This window comes from Carassius carassius, chromosome 19 (assembly GCF_963082965.1).
Source record: "Carassius carassius chromosome 19, fCarCar2.1, whole genome shotgun sequence".
Taxonomy (NCBI): Eukaryota; Metazoa; Chordata; class Actinopteri; order Cypriniformes; family Cyprinidae; genus Carassius; species Carassius carassius.
Window position 1 is genome coordinate 7068015 of NC_081773.1, and position 23950 is coordinate 7091964.

Genomic DNA, 23950 nt, shown 5'->3' on the forward strand with positions numbered 1-23950 from the left:
GTACAGTACATAATAATTCTTTAAAAACAATTACTGTAAATCACCAAAAGGGTTTTTTCATGTTCCAAAGGTTGTAGTAAATTTATATTTACAAGACTGACTTACTACAGGTGAAATTTTGCCAATATTTCCCTTACTGTATGTACATTGTATAATTATTCTTAAAAAACAATTACTGTAAATCACCAAAAAGGTTTTTTCCTGTTCCAAAGGATGTAGTACGTTTGTAGTTACAAGACTTACTTACTACAGGTGAAATTTTGCCAATATCTCCCTTACTGTACGTACAGTACATAATGATTATTAAAAACAATTACTGTAAATAACCAAAAGGTTTTTTTCATGTTCCAAAGGTTGTAGTAAATTTGTAGTAACAAGACTGACTTACTACAGGTGAGATTTTGCCAATATCTCCCTTACTGTATGTACAGTAGATAATAATTCCTTAAAAACAATTACTGTAAATCACCAAAAGGGGTTTTTCATGTTTAAAAGGTTGTAGTAAATTTTTATTTACAAGACTGACTTACTACAGGTGAATTTTTCCCAATATATCCCTTACTGTATATACAGTACATAATTATTCTTAGAAAACAATTACTGTAATTCACCAAAAGGGTTTTTTCATGTTCCAAAGGTTGTAGTAAATTTTTATTAACAAGACTGACTTACTACAGGTGAATTTTTCCCAATATCTTCCTTACTGTACATACAGTAAATAATTATTCTTAGAAAACAATTACTGTAATTCACCATAAGGTTTTTTTCATGTCCCAAATGTTGTAGTAAGTTTGTAGTTACAAGACTGACTTACTACAGGTGAAATTCTGCCAATATCTCCCTTACTGTTTGTACAGTAAATGATTAATCTTAGAAAACAATTACTGTTACTAACCCTCAGGGCTTTTTTGTGTTCCAAAGGTTGTAGTATGTTTGTAGTTACAAGACTGACTTACTACAGGTGAGATTTTGCCAATATCTCCCTTACTGTACGTACAGTACATAATAATTCTTTAAAAACAATTACTGTAAATCACCAAAAGGGCTTTTTCATGTTCCAAAGGTTGTAGTAAATTTATATTTACAAGACTGACTTACTACAGGTGAAATTTTGCCAATATCTCCCTTACTGTACGTACATTATATAATTATTCTTAAAAAAACAATTACTGTAAATCACCAAAAAGTTTTTTTCCTGTTCCAAAGGTTGTAGTACGTTTGTAGTTACAAGACTTACTTACTACAGGTGAAATTTTGCCAATATCTCCCTTACTGTACGTACAGTACATAATGGTTATTAAAAATAATTACTGAAAATCACCAAAAGGGTTTTTTCATGTTTAAAAGGTTGTAGTATGTTTGTAGTTACAAGACTGACTTACTACAGGTGAGATTTTGCCAATATCTCCCTTACTGTACGTACAGTACATAATAATTATTTAAAAACAATTACTGTAAATCACCAAAAGGGTTTTTTCATGTTCCAAAGGTTGTAGTAAATTTATATTTACAAGACTGACTTACTACAGGTGAAATTTTGCCAATATCTCCCTTACTGTACGTACATTATATAATTATTCTTAAAAAAAACAATTACTGTAAATCACCAAAAAGTTTTTTTCCTGTTCCAAAGGTTGTAGTACGTTTGTAGTTACAAGACTTACTTACTACAGGTGAAATTTTGCCAATATCTCCCTTACTGTACGTACAGTACATAATGGTTATTAAAAACAATTAATGGAAATCACCAAAAGAGTTTTTTCATGTTCCAAAGGTTGTAGTAAATTTGTAGTAACAAGACTGACTTACTACAGGTGAGATTTTGCCAATATCTCCCTTACTGTACGTACAGTAGATAATAATTCTTTAAAAACAATTACTGTAAATCACCAAAAGGGTTTTTTCATGATTAAAAGGTTGTAGTAAATTTTTATTTACAAAACTGACTTACTACAGGTGAATTTTTGCCAATATCTCCCTTACTGTACGTACAGTAGATAATAATTATTTAAAAACAATTACTGTAAATCACCAAAAGAGTTTTTTTCATGTTCCTAATGTTGTAGTAAGTTTGTATTTACAAGACTGACTTACTAAAGTTGAATTTTTGCCAATATCTCCCTTAATTGTTTTTTTTAAGAATAGTTATGTACTGTACGTACAGTAAGGGAGATATTGGCAAAATTTCACCTGTAGTAAGTAAGTCTTGTAACTACAAACGTACTACAACCTTTGGAACATGAAAAAACCCTTTTGGTGATTTACAGTAATTGTTTTTAAAGAATTATTATTTACTGGACGTACAGTAAGGGAGATATTGGCAAAAATTTGCCTGTAGTAAGTCAGTCTTGTAAATAAAAATTTACTACAACCTTTTAAACATGATAAAACCCTTTTGGTGATTTACAGTAATTGTTTTTAAATAATTATTATGTACTGTACGTACAGTTAGGGAGATATTGGCAAAATCTCACCTGTAGTAAGTCAGTTTTGTTACTACAAATTTACTACAACATTTGGAACATGATAAAACCCTTTTGCTGATTTACAGTAATTGTTTTTAAAGAATTATTATGTACTGTACGTACAGTTAGGGAGATATTGGCAAAATCTCACCTGTAGTAAGTCAGTTTTGTTACTAAAAATTTACTACAACATTTGGAACATGAAAAAACCCTTTTGGTGATTTCCAGTAATTGTTTATAAATAATTATTATGTACTGTACGTACAGTAAGGGAGATGTTGGCAATAATTCACCTGTAGTAAGTCAGTCTTGTAAATAAAAATTTACTACAATCTTTTAAACATGAAAAAACCCTTTTGGTGATTTACAGTAATTGTTTTTAAAGAATTATTATGTACTGTACGTACAGTAAGGGAGATATTGGCAAAATCTCACCTGTAGTAAGTCAGTCTTGTAACTACAAACATACTACAACCTTTGGAACACAAAAAAGCCCTGAGGGTGAGTTACAGTAATTGTTTTCTAAGATTAATCATCTAATGTACATACAGTAAGGGAGAAATTGGCAGAATTTCACCTGTAGTATGTCAGTCTTGTAACTACAAACTTACTACAACATTTGGGACATGAAAAAACCCTTATGGTGAATTACAGTAATTGTTTTCTAAGAATAATTATTTACTGTATGTACAATAAGGGAGATATTTGCAGAATTTCACCTGTAGTAAGTCAGCCTTGTAACTACAAACTTACTACAACGTTTGGGACATGTAAAAACCCTTATGGTGAATTACAGTAATTGTTTTCTAAGAATAATTATATTGTATGTACAGTAAGGGAGATATTGGGAAAAAATTCACCTGTACTAAGTCAGTCTTGTTACTACAAATGTACAACAACCTTTGGAACATGAAAAAAACCTTTTGGTCAATTACAGTAATTGTTTTCCTGGATTAATTATGTACTGTACATACAGTAAGGGAGATATCGGCAAACTTTTACCCATAGTAAGTCAGTCTTGTAACTACAAATATACTACAACCTTTGGAACATAAAAATAGCCTCATGGTTATTTACAGTAATTGTTTTCTAAGAATAATTATGTACTGTACATACAGTAAGGGAGATATTGGCAAAATTTCACCTGTAGTAAGTCAGTCTTGCAACTACAAATGTCCTACAACCTTTGGAACATTAAAAAAAAAAAAAAAACTTTTGGCGAATTATAGTAATTTTTTAAAGAAAATAGCTTGTGTGTACCGTACATACAGTGAGGGAGATATTGTTTGTAGCGACATATTGGTTAAATATTTTCTGTCAGTTTGCCCACAAGGCATTTTCTGTGGTTTTGGAAACATAATTTGTATTGATTATTGGACTTCGTTTTGTACTAAGAGGTAAATTTGCAGACGGTCCCTAAAGCAAGCCTAGGAGAATATCCAGCAAATATCAAACCTAAAACTAACTTTACCGCACTCCAAAATTAGGCTACTCACAGACTAAACTAAATTACTTTATAAGTGAAATTTGCGTTTTCGCTAGATTTCCATTGCTAATTGCTAATGAACTGCAATCCTCATTCTTGAAAAATTATAATTGTCTTTTGAGATTTATGGTCACAAACTGAACACCTTTATTCACAGAAAGTACACATTTCCACTTTTCCGCTTTTATAGTCATCTTCACACTACAATAATACACTGGCTGGATTAAGAATAGCATGCAACTCTTTTTTGTTTCACTGCCAAACAACAACAACAAAACTGAGACAGAGCCTCCAGCTCACACTGAAGAATGCTAAATGTATTTGTGCCTGTTCAGTTAAATGCAGGTTGTTATGCAAAGCGGATTAAATGGATGATTCACAAAGCTAGTCAGAGGACTGTAGGATTGTAATTTGACCTTTCATGTAAACGAGTTTTGGTTAGGTTCACAAACACCTGAATAAGCGATTTAATAAGGAACATAAGATCTACAGATCCTCATTTGAGCTTGGAAGAACAGCGTATAGGCCTACTAAATCTCCCTTATCATTCTGTCTATCTTTTTAGGAGATACAGCACATTTCTCAGACATGAGTCTATTGGACCTAATGCTCAGAGAAAAAGCCACCCAGACTATGTTAGAGCATAATAGGCCAATACTGGAAATTGTTCCAGATGATGGTCTTTTATTGAGTTTTTCTCTTACAAATGAACATGAAGATGTCTGAAAGTCTTTGCTTTTAAGCTATGCTTTCACTTTCAATTAATTACAGACTTTGATGTGTTCCATTATTAATGATAAAAAGTGGCACTTACTGAGAAAATAAATGCTGGTTTTATTGCGTAACCATTAACTTAGAACTGTTCTTTCAAAGTTCATTCACTCTTTCTGTCTCTATAAGTACTGTAGGACAAATCAAGTCAGTTATTATGACTATGTAAAGGTCAAGAATTTAATGTTTTGTTTTACTGCTCATGGGCTCAATCTGCATGTTTTCCATTCCCGTCGGGAGCATCTGCTGATGTTGGATCACTGGTCAGATTGTTTTGTGCTGGTCCAGGGTCTCTTGGGGTCACAGTTCTGGGAACAGCGTCCTCTACTTGGCTGAGAATGTCATTCAGGACTGCGGAGGAGGCTCTGTCTGAGGGAGATGGGGGCTGGGAGACCGCGGAAGATCCAGGGCTGCTACTGATGATCGAACGAGCTGCTTCCAGATGCCTTCTCTGGCTCTGACGAACTAAAAGAAAATGAGCAAATAGTACATTTTTAAAGTGCTTTTCAATTGGTGGGACAAGGCTGAGTCATATGTCTGTTCTGAGAGACAAGACAACCTGAAAAAACACGTCCAAATGGAAAAATGAAATAAATCCTTATGAAAATTGATATGCATGGAGACGTGGGGCACTTAAGGATTCAGATAAAAATCTGCTTCGTTTCTAAGCTACACAGGTTGGCAAAAATAAAAAGATATTTAATATAGTGCCACCTAGAGCTCAGTTAAAGCTATCACTTGATGAAAGGTGTCAAATTAGCCAACATTTTTTTTATTTTTATAATGGCACTCGTTTTTTCTGTTTAAACAATATTATTAAAAGACTAATTAAATGACTCATACCTGCCAGGATTTTAATGGGAGACTGATTTCTGTGAATGCTTTCATCTGCACCATTCATCAAATGTATTTTTCCACTTATTTTTATATTTAGACTTGTTCATTTGTGATCATTTATGCTGCTTTTTGTTCTTAATGGAGGTTAACAGTCACAGGTCACAATCCGCTTTTAATGAATGGAAAGCATTGTGTAACTTTCTTCTGCTTATATGTTTCACAGAAGAAATAAACATCATACAGCATTGTAGGACATGGAGAGAGTAAATGATTCAAAGAAAGTAATTTTTGGTGAAATATCCCCAACAAATCATTCATTTCAATTTTGTTGTACTGTATGTACAAAGTCATGTGGTTACAGTCACCTGAGCAAGCTGTAGAGTTGAGACCTTTGTTACACAGAGGCAAATAATGGGGAAATAGGGAATTAAAAACAGACTGTGGCAAATAGCGAGGATAATTCATTAAATACACAGGCCACATGACTCCCACTGTGATACAAACACATGTCAAAGCCACAGGTCATTAAAAAGTCAATCTTAACAAATAGGCCATACTGGTAATGTGACAGTTTTTAGCAGTGAAAAGACCTGCAAGAGGCTTTTCAAATCTTTTAAGACATTAATAGAGTGCACTACATAGAACAGAAAGATGTTTGCAATGTCACTATAAATCAAAACTGAACATTGAACTAGCCTTAAAAAAACTGTTCATTTTTGAATATGTCTTTGTTCTCTATGTTTGTGTGGTCTGCAACCTCAGAAACGGCATGCTTTTATGCACGACCAGTTTTTATGACACTTAATGTCTCAGTAATGGAAAAATAGACATTGTTATCACCTGCTTATCCTCATGTAACTTGAAGGTGAAATGCTAAATGTAATATTTCAATACCAGTTTAAAGACTTAAACCCCAAGACTAGTGATTTTTTTTCCTGCTGGCCCAGTTCTACTCACCCTCACATGATTGCACTTTTTTAATTAATTAATCAAATATATTTTTTATATTTGTTATTCAATTGATAGTTTCATATATATATATATATATATATATATATATATATATATATATATACATAGTATACAGCATAAGCTTCTTTTTTTTTTTTATTCCTTTAGAGCTTGACGATTTTAGTAAGCATCTCCTTTCATTGTATCTAGAAGAGCAAGGTGGTGCATTCTGCTCCTCATATCCCTTTGCACTCCAAAGAAAAACAACAGTGCACTTCTTTTAAATGGCACAAGGTTACGTAGATAATAACATTAAGGTCTAACTTGGCTTGTCCTGTAATAGCTTGGTTTTTTTTGTTTTTGGTTTATTTTACTGATTAACTGCCTGATTGAATAACTCACCTCTTTCTCTGACAGCAGTCTTCTGGACCTCAGGAATGAGGAATCTGTAGACGAGTTCTGCCACGATCTCTTCAGACTGCTGACTGTTCCTCCTGCACGTATACACAGAGTGAGAAAGACATACAGGAAGTCGTCCTGTAGACCAATCTAAGCATGGCTTTGAATATTTTCATTTCAAGACCTCCTGAAAGCCAAAAAAAGTCATCTAATGTGCACCTTACATGCATCATTTTATTTTATCAAGGTCTTTACTTTATATGGCCTGTCTTTATACAAATTATTCAAGGAAATTATGAATGTATTGGGAGTTCAAGGTTATAATAACAGAATGCATTCACACAGTTTGGGTCTATTCACTTGGTAGCTCAAAAATGATCTTGAATTTAATAAAACCTCTGACGTAAACAACTGTCAGCGAGAAACATGTCTTGCAGCCTTTGAATGTCAGGACAGGGCTGAGGGAATCTTTTCTACATATTGAAATCTAAAGGTTTATATTTTATCCCTTTTCCTCAAGAGCATTCAGTGAAGTGTTTTTATTTTGATCATTTAAAATAGTTTGACCTTGCTGAAATATCTAGTTTGTGGTTCTTGGTCAACAATAAGCAATCTGGTTGTGAGGTCTTCAAAACTGGTTCAACTGGATGTCACAGCATTCGTGACCAAGAACATACGTCTCCTCAATGGCATAGGTGATGTTGTTCAGCTCCTCAGACTTGCGGTGAATCTCCTCTCTGGCCTGAGCATCAGCTGTCTGGTTAATGGAGCCCAGGATGACATCCTCCAGGTACATGTCTACTGTGTCCTGATGCATCTTGACCACCTGATACCAAATGATATACAGATAGACATGAGATCTCAGATAGAAAAGATGCAAAGATGCTGGTTGTAGTACAAGAGTGAATTATATGACACAATGTGACTGGGGCACACATTTTGATTGGCTCGTGACATTGAAGAATTCTATGGCAATTTGCTTTACCAAAGAAAATAAACCATTTACTTTCACTAACATATGCTAATGTTCAGAAGTTAGAGGTCATTTTTTTACTTTGTAAAGAATTTGAAGTCTCTCATGCTAACCAAGGCTACATCTATTTGATCAAAATTACAGTAAAAATATATTATTACAATTTAAAATAAGGGTTTCTGTATGAATGTTTCAAAATGTTACATTCCTGATATGACAAAGCTGAATTTCAGTCCCATGATCCTTCAGAGATCATTCTAATATGCTGATCTGCTACTCAAGAAACATTTCTCATGATTATCGATGTTGAAAACACTTGTGCTGCCTAATATTTTTGTGGAAACTGACACATTTTTCATGATTATTTGATGAGCAAAAATGAAAAAGATCAGCATTTATTTAAAATAAAAATCTTTTGTGATATTTACTGTCACCTTTGGTCAGTTTATCACATTCCTTGCTGCATAAACTGACTCATTTTTACAAAATAATTCCCCAAACTTTTGAATGGTAGTGTATGGTTTTGTTAGGTAGAACTAGGAGCACATTTATTGTGAATGGATGTTCTAGTGACCTGTTTAAATATCTCATCCTCCTCTCTGCGTCTCCTTTCCTCGATCTGCCGTCTTCCACTCTCCTCAGCCTCACGGATACGACGGTTTCTCTCAGCCAATAGGGTGAAGGCATGGATTCGCCTTTCCTCCTGCAGCCGGAGCAGCTCTTTAGATAGAAAGTCCAGCATGTCCACTATCACTCCTCCAGACAGCCCAGATATACAGGACTCAATCTGAGACACCTGAGAGAAAGACAGTGGGAGAAGAAGGAAGAAAAATAATTTAATCAGTTTAGTACATGAGATATCCTAGCTCATCATAGTTCATCCTTACATTGTCTCATTCAGTGACTTTTTTTTATTATAATTATTATTTTAGACCACACATAGGCTCATAACATATATGTGTATATATATATATATATATATATATATATATATTTATTTATTCTGTTTTTGTCCTAAGGCAATAATGTATTTTATGTTTTTTTTCTTTAACGTTAAATTGATTATTTTTATTTGTTTTTATATTTAAAATCTAAAGTCTTTTCCTTCAGTGTAAGCATCGATTCTTCCTTTTAATTGAAATGTATGCTATGCTTTTACAAATGATCAAATAGTATCCCTCAAAATGAAAAGTTTAGCATTGCATCACTTACTCACCAGAGAATCCTCTGCAGTGAATGGGTGCCATCAGAATAGAGTGAAAACAGCTGATAAAAACATCACAGTAATCCACAAGACAGTCCATCAATTAATGTTTTTTGAGGTGTGTTAGTATGAAATAAATCTTAAAGAGATTAAAAACTTCAAACCATTGGTTCTGGCTAAAATTGGAGTCTTCTGTCCATAATATTGATTTCTGAAGTGAAAAAGGCGTCTCGTCTGAATCACCCGAAAAATATTCAGAGAACAATCACTGTTTACAAGTGAAAACAGTAAAAAAAAAAAAAAAAAAAAAAAAAAACATTTGTGTATGGGATGGACTTTTTCCACTATAAAATTTGACTTATGGATTAGTGACTCACATTTTGGCTACAGTGACCTTTTACAGTAAAAATGCCTTGATGGATTTTTTTTTTTTTTTTACAGAAATCCAGCTTTTAAATTCAAAAGATGTTAATTGAAGGACTAGAATTGTGTGGATTATTGTGATGTTTTTATCAAATGATTGAACTCTCTTTCTGACGGCACCCATTCACTGCATAAATGATGTAATGCCAAATTTCTCTGTTATTGAAAATAAATTATCTGTTTGAATGGAGAATCAAACTCATCTTGGATGGCCTAAAGGTGAATACATTTTCAGCAGATTTTCAGTTTTGTGTGAACTATTCCTTTAATAATAAAATATGCTCCACAAACCTTTACGATCAAACTGTATCTGTATCAAATGACCAGTGACTGAGTTAAAATTAGCTTTCATTGTTTTTTATTATTTTTCACTGGGAGAAGGTTTTAAATTCTAAAAATGACAGAAAAAAAAGGGAAAGAAAATGTTTTCATACTTCATTGAATGGTTTCATTTCAAAACAGGAAAATGTGACCCATGCTGAGAAGCCCAGAAAAGATCTGCGGTACATGCCAAAGCACAGCTGTATTTTGATTGTACTGTGATAAGTACTGTATGTAGTTTCAGCAGTCAAAGTTCACATGCTACAGCAGGTGCTTATTTTCATATCGTAAGCATACATCTCCGGTCTTACTTTTTCAGACTGGATGTCTCTCTGTCTCTGCAGGGCGAGTTTGACCTGTTTTTCCACCTCCTTCTTGTCCTGTTCCTCCTTCTGCAGTGCGTGGGTGGTGCGCAGTTCCTGGATCAGTTCCAACCGTTTCTCTTTTCCCTCGAACATCTGCCAACCATCAGACATCATTATCTAGTCACATCGACGACTATACGAGCCGTCAGTTAGAAAGCCACGCTCCGCCCGCTGAGCCTTACCTGATTCTGTGTGGATCTTCCTCTCAGCACTTTCTGCAGAAAGATAACGGCCAGTTCCCTTTCCTCATCTCCCTGTTATAGACATTACATCGATATCTCAGAGTCATAGATGCATCATACAAAACGACTTACAAAATAAATGGTCAAGGAAAGGCAGTGCATCATATACTGTAGTAGTATCCTCAGATCTCTTTAGAAAAGTGCTTCTTTTAGGACTTTTGAGCACAGTCTTACTGTTGTGAAAAAGAATACACTTAGGAAAAGAGTAATTATTACAGGAATAGTATAATTAAAAATTATATTCGAGAAACTGCATGCTAAGTGCAATTAAATAAAAATGCGTAACAGTTTAACTTTATATTTAATGCAATTAGGTGAACTTCAGAGTGCTTTTTGACCCACTTAACGTGCATCTTTACATCTTTCATAATAACTTCTACATGCTTAAAATGATACACATCAGACTTGCAACCTGCATACTTTCTCATCAAAAGCCAGATCTTAGAAGGAAAACCTGAATTGTCTACAGCATGTATGTGGGTTGTACCTCTGGGGGATCTTCCACCGCAGGGGTTGGAGGTCGTGGAGCAGGTTTTTCCCTCTTAAAGAGGAACCGCAAAGGCTTTTTTTCCACCACACGCCCCTTTTCCTCCTTCAGAGCCTAGTGGGAAAGGAGAGTTCAGGAGGATATCTGTCACTTCATACACCTCCAGCCAGCTGCTCATTACCTGATGAGTCTTCATGAGCTCTAGTTCTCTGCGGGCTGAGCGTGAGATGAAGCCTTTAGTCACTTTAGGTCTTGGCACTTTGATTCGAGGCTCCATGACAGAAGGAGAAAGACCTGTCTCCAGTTCTAACAGCCCTGAGAAACACAGAGATGTCACTGCAGGCCTTCACCACATCCGTAGTGATTCGAAATTCAGCTAAACAGGTCGTGCTTGTAAAATAACTTATTTTAAACTAAATAAAATACATTTTCTGAAATAACAACAAAAAAATACACCTAAATCTCTATGATATTCTGATCTGAAGCAATTTTTAAACCTCAATTCTCTGTTAACTAGGTTTTAGACATTATTGTAATTGCTTAGAAAAATCAATCTTTGATTAATAACCAGAATGATCTGATTCAGAATATAAAAATTGTATTTTCTACTTTAAAACGTTTATAATATAATGTATATAAAAAAAATTATATGGAGTCCCTCACATGGCATGCAGGATAAAAAATTGTAGACTAAATCGTGTGAGAACAAATTAGTAAATTGTGCGCATAATTTAACAAATTGTGGGAACGAAATAGTAATCGTGTGCATGTTTCAGTACATCAAGGGAACTAATTAGTAAATCGTGCACACGATTTATTTATTTATTTTTATTTTTTGCATGTCATGTGCAGTGCTTTGTAAAATAATAATAATTAAAATAAATAAAAATATTTAATGCAATTTGATGTCGAATGTTTATTTTTATTTTATTTTATTTAAGTTTAAAAAGTTGTGTTTTTTTGTTTTCAGGACTGACTAAAATTACTATAGAAACACTGGATTTTTGTACTTTTATAAAATTATCCACATTTATCAACTTTTTATTTTTATATTTTTTAAGTGGTATGAGAACTACAATGTTATTGACAGCACACTTCTCCTCAATAAACTCTGATTTCAGCAGAAGTAGAATAGGGTCATTGAGTTTTATGGATAACATTTACAAATAATAAAGTAAACAAATAAAGAATATCAGAATATATCGAACAAAGAAAGACATATAAATAGAATAATAGAATAAAAATTTTATGTGCATTCAATTTAAAAAAAGACTATAAACTTTACAGTATCCTGAATTGTCTCAAGGAAAACAACATCTGTAAACAGAAGCTGACCTTCATACGTGCTGAGAAAGTGACTCTTGACCACGTTGCGGTTGGAATTTCGGTCAGGGATCTGACCAATCCGTGACCGAGGTGCGTATGTCTGAAACCCATAATCTGAGTAATCTTTTATGATATCACGTCTCTGCAGCTTTCCCTCCACATTCCTCCGTTTAGCCAGCAGCTTCCGCAATGCTGTTAGAAACAGGAAAATGATCAATAAAATGACGTCAGGATCTACATGCTTATTATTTCATAAATCAGAATAATAAAACGACTTAAACGTGATCTGGTTTAAAAACAGATGTCCTGGCAGCTCTTAATATATTCTATGCTTCATTTGGCTGAAGATTTGAATTCGTAGTTTTGTAGGAATGATGGCTTTTTCTCATGCCTCACAATTTTTTTTGTAGAAGGCTCTAAGCACTTTTCTGTGTGTATGTAAATGTGGTAAAGTGATTCATCAGCATTTTTGGTCTGAAGAGAAAGGTTTGAAATGTTTATATATGTTAAAGGTTATTCTGTCAATGTTTCATATTTTACTAGCATATGATCAGCTAAAGAAACGTATTGTCACCATTTAATAATAATGATATTATTACTTATATTAGGTTTACCACACAACCACTAGATGACACGGCTGATAACTCATGCAGCGCTATCAGAAGCTACGCTAGTTATGCATTAAAATACGTAGTTTTTTTTTAAGTATTTGATAAAATGCACCTTTTTCAGATCAAAGCATAGAAATTTGTAAAATCACATGCTTGTAGCATCTACAGTATATGGTCTAAAAGCAAAACACTCTTTCTAAAAGCCACAAAACGTCAGTTGTGATTTCACCATTACTGCCACAAACAGAATGGGTCCTTTTTAGTGCAACTTAAGTATGATTGATGGTATATCTGACTGTGGCCTCACAAATGATGTAGTCATTGCGTATCTTCTTAATCTGCGCCTCCTTCTCTTGCTGGTGCTGGGAAAAGCTCACATCCAGACGATCCATCTTGACCTCCTCCTGCTTCTCCTCCCTCTGACGCAGAAGCTGCACCAGCAGGGTCAGCCGTGCCTCCTGCAGCCTAACAAAACACACGAAGAACATCAACAGTCAACACGAATGTGTTTGTGCTTGTAGAAGTAAATTTATGAGTAGCCTACTTCTTTAGTCTCTTAAGGGGCTGCTCACACAGAAACCGTTTATCCATTCCATTGCACTACTTTTCCATTGTTTTCTATGTAAACATGCTCTAGATGGACATGTATGTCTGTTATGCTTGTGTCTCCCGTCTCTCTCAGCATCTCGTATATGACGTTGTGTCAAGTTAAAAGGATTTCAACTTTAATGCACAGTGCTGATCATCAAAGCCAGTTCCAAAACATAGAAGACCAATCAGAAGACGTTGGAGGCGGGGCAAGCATTGTAAGCTTTTGTTTAAAATTGTTTTATTTGTTGGCAACATGGCAGAGGAGACATTCATTCAGGGCACAGTGCTTTTTTCAAAACCATTCCTGAGCATTGCATCTCGCTTTTTTTTTTTGCCAAATATCCACCTTATCCAGAGAAACCACTGCAAATACTGCATAAATGAATCAAACTCAGAAAACTATTCCTATAAGCAGTGCTCACTTCTCTATCTCGTTCTCTCTGAATGCCCATTCCTTCCTCTCCATCTCTTCCATCATCCTTCTCCTCTTGTCCAGCTGAGAGAGGTCATTCAGCGGGGGCAGAGTTGTCTCCCAAGCTCTCTTCAGTCTTGCCCTCTCAATCATCTCTACTTCTGCCAGCCCTGCAGGCAGCCCACGGCCTGAAAACAACCACTGTTGACTAACCAAGACATCTCTCAGCAAATGCTTGAAGCTTCACATGCAAAGGTTTTTGCAACATTGTCTCAGTGTCAGTCTGTATTAGATTGATTAGGCACTGGTGAGAAATACGTATTATTTATGATTATTATGTTAAGTGCTGTTTACCCCATGTGAGTGTGGCCAGTGTGAGCAGCTCAGGGGGGGCTGTCCCAGGACGAATCACATAGTCTGGAGTGAAGGGGTCTGTTTGTGTCTCACTCTCCCGATAATCAGTCTGAACTCCTACGCTCCGCTGGAACGGAGTAGGGGACCGTTTTTCATCTCCATCAGAAGCAGAAAGGAAGTCAGATCTGTGAGAAAAATTAATGTCAAGACAGATGTATAGAAAGATAGTAAGAAAGTCCAGATTTTAACTCTAATAGAAGCTGCAGGTGAAGTGACAAGCACAATTTGACTTACTTTGGCAGAGCAAATACAACATCAGGAGGAATCTGTTGAGCGAAAGGAATAAGAGGACTGAGAGAAAGGAAATGGCAGAAAAAAAAGAAGGAAAGAAAGTGAAAGAGAAAAACATTATTCTTATTTGTTCACTTTACCTGTTAAAAAAAATAACAGCTTTTGTTTAGCTATTGTCATTCACATTCACTTTTCTCTATATCCTACCATTTGAAAAACTTCCAGCGGTCCATTCCTGTCACATCTGTGTGGTTTGGTCTATGTGTCTGAGACACAACCCTTTCACGGACACAAAATTATTCAGGATTAACAATATTGGCATATACAACATGCACTATCACTCAAAAGTTAAATTAATACATTTAATCAGCAAGGATGCACTGTACTGATCTAAAGTGACATTAAGGACATTTATGGTACAAAAGACCTCTATTTTAAATAAATGTTGTTATTTAGAATTTTCTTTTCATCAAAGAATCCTGAAAAAAAAAAACATAACGGTGTCCATGAAAATATTAAACAGCTCAAATGTTTTCAACATTCATCAAAATGTTTCTTGAGCACCAAATCAGAATATTATAATTATTTAGCTACTTAAAATTTCAACTTTGCAATTATACAAAACAGTTGCTTATATTGTAGTATTTCACAATTTTACTGTTGACTGCATTTCTTTTCAGCCTGGCATGGTGCAGAGAGTAAGAGACTCTTTCAAAAACATAAAAAAACCTTATTGACCCCAAACTTTTGAACAGTAGTATATATCAATTTTGTGCACTGCAAGAGAACATAGAAAACCTTCAAATATCCCAAAAGAATCCACAAAAAAGAAATAACTCAAAAAAGAAAAAAAGAAAAAAACAGAAAACAGCTCAATCGTTCTGTGGATATCTGTGGGAAATTTGTTTATTAAATGCTAAATATCACAAAAATGCACAATTCAAAAAAGAAATAGATTTATTTTTATCATGCAAATCATTTCTTACCCCGTCAGCTGCTGCAGGGCCTGTCTCTTCTGCTCGGCCAAGCCTCGCCAGCGTTGATCGATGAACACAGGCACAGGCTCGGTGGCTTCAAGGCGTAAGGTGAAACGAGGGTGATGTGGCAGATTACTAAACATGGAGTTAAATTCTGGAACCTTCCGCTGACAGAGACACAACACAACTGTTTGTACTCTAACAAGGTCATAACATACTGTTTTTGGTGCATTTATAATGTTTAAATACAGAACAAAACATCTCTCCACTTTACATTCAATAAAAGGATTCGTTTGGTTTCTGGGAAAGATGTTTTGAGTACATAAAATTACAGAATGTTTTAATTCAATAAACTTTTATTTCCAAAGATCAGAGGCATTTTCATTCCTCATGATATGAGTCTTTTAAGGTTTCTGATGTGTTAAGAATGAAACAAAAATGTTAATGGTTATTTCCATTTTTTTTTTTTTTAAATACATCATTCAAAAACACCATCATTCAAAATTTCAGACTTGTTATTTCTTTTACATTAGTGCCATTAATTATTTTCAAATAAATGTTTTTGTGTTCACTAGCAATACCCAAAGGATACAAAGGGTATTGTGCTGGCCATGAGATAAAAGAGTCATTTTCAGCTCTAAATAATTGTATTGTATATCTCACTGATGGCCAGACTGTCCTACACAAAAGAGAATTCATGATGTGATAACGACTGGCTGTACATTGCCCTGAGAGATTAAAAAACAAGATTAATAAATAAATGATTTGAGCTGAAATAGTGTGAGAGTGTTGTGATTCGACAGACAAGAAACCAGCACAGTGTGGATACAGGCTGCCAAGAACAATATACTGTAACTCACTGTTTAGTGAGCAGAATGCGGCGATTGACCAATCAGAATCAAGTATTTCAGAGAGACCCGTAATAACTCAAAATAACCACTTCAGTGTCAGCAGGGTACTCCATTATCTTTCAATTACCTAAAGCAATTTAGCACCTCAGACTTGCAGCATTTTAGTCATTTGCAAACTAAACAATTACAAACCTATTTAACCAGCATAAGACTTTTTTTCTCTTAATACGGTACTTGCATGCTGAGATATTTGCAATCTTCTTTTTTCATTCCATGTGTAAAAAAAATAATTAATTGCAAGTATTACGTTTTTTTTTTTACTTACCGGTACTTGGAAAAATGCATTTATAACTTGGAACCATGCTACATGTGGACTAAAAACTGTGCATAGTGTTTATATTAATTTATTATGTTTTGATAATCTTTTGTCATGATTATACACGAAAGATTCTGTTTTGAGTATAACATTCTAAAGCATGTAAAGATTATAATTTTAACTGTAGTGTGTTTTTATTTAAAGTTATATACTAAATTGCAACTTCATTGGTACAGATATGAGATATCAGTTATATTCAAATAAATGACATACAAGTGTGTAGATTTAAAACTTGGAAGTATATTTTAGTTTAACATACATTTTGCCAGTAAATCTGCCAATTTGGCTATTTCAAAGACAATAGAAGTAATTATGTAATTTTATATTCCCTTTTTTGAGTAAATCATTTCTGTGACGTACTTTTTTTTAATTCAGCCAGAATGAGTTACATACAGGCTACTGTGAGTCCTGTTTTGGGTCAGTGTGTTTTCTCTCTGCCCAATCAAAGTCAGAGTTCATCAAACTTGAACTTAAGTTCGCAGTGGAAAACGACTTTGTGTTTGTGTTTTCCGGTCTCCAGTGTTTACATGAAAGTAGAAGCACAAAGTTCAAGGACTCAGTATCCACATAAATCTGCAAAATCTGAAACACTATTATCACACGATTAACTGTTCTGTGTTTGTAGTTGTTTAAAAATGTATTTGCTTGCTTTCTTTGATGGGTCTGTCAACTTACCACTCGATCCACTGAGGCATGAGCCCGAAAGTTCTCCCTGGCGTGATCCACATCAGCTGACAATGTGTACACAGGGTCTAAAGCAGCATCAACATCCACAGTTCAACACATCAGAGTTTTTAAATAATAAATGACACAATATGGAGTCTCTTATAACATCCGAATATATTAATGGTCAAACAGGCCATTGGTTTGCAGCTGTAACTCACCGTACAGATAATCATAGGTCCTCTGTGGTCTGAATCCCCTACTGCCCTCATTTTTCTTCTGAAAGGTGCGTGTCACAGAGACGCTCATGTCTGCGTGTAACTGGTGCGTGTTTTATTTGGGAGCGTTCGGGACAGTTGTTGCCATGGAGATCGTAAACATCTGACCACGTCACTACCGCTGTCGCACCGCCAGAGGGCGTTCAAAACAAACCCACGACGTCCTCCAAAACGTCATTCATTTCCAAAAGTTGTTGTTTTTCCGGTCTAAAACTTTGTATTCATTATAACATAAGATTTATATGAACACGTGGATGTAGACAGACGTTTGGAGGCCGACGTGTCACAAGCTTGCAGAGATGCTGAGGTAAACTGAATATCCCACAGTCTCCGAACATAACCTTAAAATATCTCATTTAGCTGTCTCAGATTTAAGGTGATTTATCTTAAAACATTTGACACTTTAAACCATAATATCAATATTACCGTATGTTCTCTAAATTGTTTAAATCCTTTATCTTCATGATATACGTAACGTTATAGGTCTAAGTATACAAACAATGTATTAATACAAGTTATATTATGTAATTTAATGTTGTGTAGTATTTCATTAGATTTTAAAACAGCCTTATTAAACAGCAATGACATGGTGTTGCAGTACTAACTGGAATAAGGTAGGCCTAGTCATTTATTGCATATTAGTTAATATAACTACGTGATGACAATCTTTTTTCTGTTATTGCACATCTGGATTTGAAGAGGGTCACATATGAGTTTATGATCATCTATAAACTACAAAGAGTGTTCGGAATGCTATTTTGTAATATAAGTAACATAATATGTTATAATATATGCAACTTCTCATTCACACAGTCGTGCAGTGAATATCAGCAGCCTTGCTTGAAATCATGCTGATATTAAATATGACATATAATCTATTTATGGTACAAAATGTCATTCTAAACTCTCAGTTTTAGATATGATTCTTTCACCCTAGGTGTGATATCTCAGTTAAAACACGCACACACACACACACACACACACACACACAAAACTGAGCTTGCAGTCCACGTTTCTAGTCAACAGAGGACGCCAAATCATATTGAGCCCTTGATTTGCTTTAATGAATGAGAACACGTGCACAGTCACAGAAAATAGCTTACTTCCGCTTTGCAAAATAGCTTGTGTATCATGTAGCTTCGGGAAGTTTTGACGATCTATGAAATTCTGGTATTATTTTCTTTCACTGTTGTTTTTTTTTATTACTATTGACTTTTGCTATTGGTTTCTAATTTGTCCTGTCCTCTTGATGTGACAGTGTGTTTTTGTGACATCCTACTGTAGTATTTTTGTTAACTGGATGAAGTTCAACTCTGTCTGCATATGAGTCTTAAACCATGCTGACTGAATCATACTGAAGTTGCTAACCTTTGTAGGCTATACTGTATATCTTGATTCAGAGGAAACTTTTTTTCCTCCACTTGTTTGTCATATAGTTCAGGAGATTTGAACCTTTCTGTTTGCTGTAATAGTAATGTGTTATAGTGTTAGCATGTTTATAGCAGAGAACAGTTTGTGACATTGTTGAGATCTCTTTTAATTCTATAGTATTTATGAAATACATAATACTGTATTATATAATATCCATAGATGAGGTACTACATTAATCTCCTCTGTGTATTTATAGGCACACCCTCAATTTTCGAACACATCCTCAAACATAATGAATTAAATGACTTATTATTATGACACCATTTCAGATTAATCACTGGTGTGAGAACTATAAACTTGTGGTCGTTTTTTTTTAACAGCATGTGGTTAGGTTAGCCTGTAACTGCCTCCAACCACTGATGTTAACTCCAATGGCGGCACTTGTCTGTTCTCGTGCTAAGCAGAGAAGCAAAGAGGTGGTGAGATACATGCTCACACATTCGCATGACAACCGAAAGTACCTCATGCTCCTCCATTACACTGCATTTCTCCGCAGAAGATCTGATTTGCCGTAAATGACACAGCCTTCACAATAACATTTTAGTGGATTGTTTATCTGTGGCTTGCGATCTTAAGTTTTCACACATTAAATGTGTTTGTGTGGGTGTTCTATATATATATATATATATATATATATATATATATATATATATATATATTTCTCATCAAATTCTTCCAGGACCAAATAATCATAGCTGCAATCCACATTAATTTCAATGCTATGTTCATTTAACGTACTATTCATTATAGAACTAGAAGTTGATACAGTCTTAAAACAGTGGTTCTTCATTGGCTTCTGTGGATCTATGAAGAATTTCCATTTAACATCCATGGAATCGTTATATTGAACAAAAGGAAGAGAAAAAGGTATTTCAGATTAATTAAATGTTCTCCGCACTTTCATTATTTGAAATTCTCCTTTGAGAGAAATGGAATCCGATGTTATCTATATTCTCGTTTCACACTGCTCATAATTTCCCCATGGTTAACAATCAATCCTGGGTATTCATAAACTAACGTTTCGCACTGTACTTTCTTAAACCCCGGGTTAACGTTCTTATTTGCATATTTGCTGTCTCATTGACAAATGCAGCATGACCTGTTTACATAATGACTTGTGCATCCTCTTGTTTTTGCAGCCTGTACACATTGGGAACCGTAATGCAGTGTTAACACTGCAAGCACAGTTCTTCGGAGCAGGTTTCATAACCCTGCTTCTAAATCACAAGTGTCATTTCTTATATTATAGATAGTTCTGGTCCTAGAGTCTGATCAGTTAAGCCACGTTCAAAGCCTTTGTAAATTACTCCATAAACATACACCTTTGAGCTCACATCAGTATTCCTATGCCACTGCTAAACCAATCAGAATCAAAGGCTGAACATTTTGGTTTTGATAATAAAGCAATCTTTCCCAAGGAGCTGTGGATTACAGTTCATTTAGACCAGCTGAAGGCCATTGTTTGCATCTATAAATATATTACCGCTAGGGACATAATGCACCCTGAGCTAGTTAAAAATATAATGATGCTGATGATACAAATTTACAATTTTAAACGATTTGCCATACATTTGGGGGTGGGGGTTAATGTGACTGTATGTGAGTGGCACTGACTGTCTTCAGAAAAATTTAGATGGTATTTTCTTTTCATCTTGCCTCTGTATAATGCATATGGAAGTAGGCGTAGTGTATTTTATAAGTGCAGCGCTGCTTTGTATTCAGCAGTAAGCAAAACGCTATATCGCTGCTGGTCCATAAGAGCCACCTGCTGTCACACCTTAGCAACCACTCTGGGTACCCTAGCAACCGCACGGAAACACCTTAACAACCACTCCGGGTACCCTAGCAACCACATATCAACACCCTAGCAACCATCTCGGGTACCCTAGCAACCACATAGCAACACCTTAGCAACCCTCCCGGTACCCTAGCAACCGCATAACAACACCCTAGAAACCATCCTAGGTACCCTAGCAACCAACCCAGTTACCTTAGAAACCCCATAGCAACGCCCTAGCAACTGCATAGCAACACCCTAGCAACCACTTTGGGGTACCCTAGCAACCGCATAACAACACCCTAGAAACCATCCTAGGTACCCTAGCAACCAACCCAGTTACCTTAGAAACCCCATAGCAACGCCCTAGCAACTGCTATGGGTTAGCTAGCAGCCACATATCAACACCCTAGCAACCACTCAGAGTACCTTAGCAACTACTTTGCAACACCTTAGCAATCCCACCGGGTACCCTAGCAACCACATAGCAATTAAATAACTTTTTAACTTGACTTAAACTTTTAACTGCTTAAACTTTTTAAACTTTTTGGTCAGGCTTTTCTCAAGCCAACTTAAAGTTTGTCTTGATGAACTTTTTTATCTAGTTATATTTGATATTTCCTCATGCAAATACATCACATTATCTCTCAGTAGGGTACTCTCTTAAACCAGACCAGTTTTGGCAAAGCGGACGTTTGACTGTATAAGAAACAATATTAAACTGCATAACTCAATGATCATACTTTACCATACCTGAAACAGAAAACTTGTAAATAATATTCCCTCTACACTTCGCACACATCAAGATTTCTAATGCATGAGTTTCTTTAACGGGGACAGGGTTGGCAAAAAAATAAAAATAAATAAAAACAGCCCAGTTGCTATGGAAAACTAGCCCAGTAATGTTATTTCAGTGATTTTTCTGAATTAGTTTCTACCCTTTTTGCCCTCTTTAGTGTGTAATACCCAGGGCCGTCTATAGTTGGGTGAAACGTGGTGATAATTATAGGGGCCTACGACAGTGTGGGGCCCCCACCAGCAGTTTCAACCTACTACCAGAGGATAGCATAAAAGAAAAATGTTCTAGGTAGTGCACCATGTCTAATAATTTTAGTATACATCCTAGTATGATTTATTCCAGTATAACAAAAATAAAAAATATTCAGATTAAATTTTTTTAAATTAAGATAATTGTTTGACCAAGTTCAAGATCAAGTTTGAGGATGCTTCTCACAGAACATGTTTTTCTGTAATCATTTTTTAAGATAAATAAAAAATAATAAAGTCACAATTTATATATACAGTACAACAGCAAAAATTGTGAGAAAAAAAAAAGTTTTTTTTTTTTTTTTTATCATTTTCTATTAACTACAATTCAAGCTGAACTACCAAACAGGACCACACGTAGTTGTCTGTATGCATAAATATTCAGAATCATTAAACAGAGCAAAACACAAATTAAAAAAGCAAATAAAACCATTCTGAATGTATCGAATGTGGTGATCTGAAGGCAGCTCAACATAATCAGTGAACACTTTCTTTCAGAATGATTGTTGATGCTGTTTAAACACCACTGACTATTGCAAACTCCTATAAAAACATGCTTCCTCAGTGAGTTTCCTTTATAAAACACTTTGCCAGACATGTAACCATACTGAAATGTGCTTGTGCAAAGATCACAAGTTTGCAATCACTGTTTGATTGCACACTAATAATGTACAAAACTCCTGTATGTCACTGAGTCCTAATGGTCTTCATCCATCAAAATGTAACACTGTGCTTGAATGTGAAAAAATCACTCCTTTTCACACTTTTGTGTGTTACCATTGCAGAAACTGCCCCTGCTGCTGTCAGAGTCCTTACTGTTAATCTTTATTTCATTTATACAGTGAGGACTTTGCAATGCTATTTTACATTTCATTATTCGGTTTCTGTACCTGAACACCTACAAACTTGAAATACTTAAACATTGTTTGATTTATCTTTGTTCTATTTATTTTTTTTGTGATATTTTCATTATTTCAAACAGGGGCCCCACAAACCCCAGCTTTGGCTTTGGTACTAGCCTTTTTCAGGCTCTTTACCTTGACAGAAGCAGCATGTGAACCAATCATATCTTCCACTTTACTAAATAAACATGAATGAACATCAGAAGGTATCTTGTTTCAACCGCAGAAAGATGTCAATACACAGCATTTTACAAAGTTATTTTTCTGAAATACATATGGATCTGCGGCAATACTGATTTAATGAGTTCAAAGGCTCACGTTTGTAGAGTAATTTACAACAATTTCGAACACAGCTCATCCAATCAGAATCAAGGAGTGGAACTATCAGTTTTATAAAGAGGGGTTTAGAACAACCATAACTTGGTAGTAAGCGCTGTGTGAAAAGACTTAGGAAATGGTTCTTTTAGTAACTAATCACTGAAAGGTTATTTGGGGATCCTAAAATGGGTCTTCTGTTGAATCACTGTGAAAACCCCCATTTGGAAGCTTTGGACGAGGGTATTTAAATATAAATGTGAACTATAAGAGAGCAGCCTCTGAGCAATGCATTTTTCCTCTGGCCCACTGTAGCACAGGTGATTTCTGGGAAGGTTCCTCAGAGTGTACAGATGTGAGTTGCTCCCACTCGTACGGTATTATGGCAGTCAGACGGAATATTTTATTTTTTCATAAAGTATTGTGTGTACAACCTAATACATCTCCGGCACTAATATTGTTTTGATTACACATACTATTCCATTGTATCTTGTGTGGCAATCAAAACCAAGCTCAACTAAAAACGACCACACTGACACATAGAAGACCCTAGAAGACCACAGCTGTTCATTTAGGTCTGAGATGAGGAAAACCACACTGAAGTGCATAAAGGCTTATTGGTCTCACATTATTTTCCTTTAAAATGATTCCCATTTGAACTCCCTCAGCCAGCTGCTGCCAACTCATTCTCAAACTAATAATAACCCCACCAATAAGTGGATTTTTTTTTCATTGTGTAGACATAAGGCATACTAGCCTCACAAGATCTTCAGGTGTTTTTTTTTGTTTTTTTTTTCTATTTCTTTTTTAAATTAATGCAGTAA

At 35.1% G+C, this 23950-nt stretch overlaps 1 protein-coding gene across 1 annotated transcript; it reads right to left on the bottom strand.

Moving 5' to 3' along the window:
* Positions 1 to 4378: 4378 nt before the first annotated feature.
* On the bottom strand, positions 4379 to 17759 carry cfap91 (cilia and flagella associated protein 91). Its single transcript, XM_059499674.1, has 17 exons — positions 17598 to 17759; positions 17389 to 17465; positions 15496 to 15653; positions 14717 to 14788; positions 14513 to 14569; positions 14219 to 14403; positions 13875 to 14052; positions 13169 to 13326; positions 12260 to 12442; positions 11106 to 11239; positions 10925 to 11038; positions 10378 to 10449; positions 10142 to 10288; positions 8457 to 8678; positions 7587 to 7735; positions 6913 to 7004; positions 4379 to 5187 (listed from the first exon to the last, which is right to left on the bottom strand). Exons 1-17 carry the CDS (start codon positions 17683 to 17685, stop codon positions 4931 to 4933), a joined length of 2343 nt encoding a protein of 780 aa, XP_059355657.1. The 5' UTR covers positions 17686 to 17759; the 3' UTR covers positions 4379 to 4930.
* Between the last annotated feature and the right edge of the window lie 6191 nt (positions 17760 to 23950).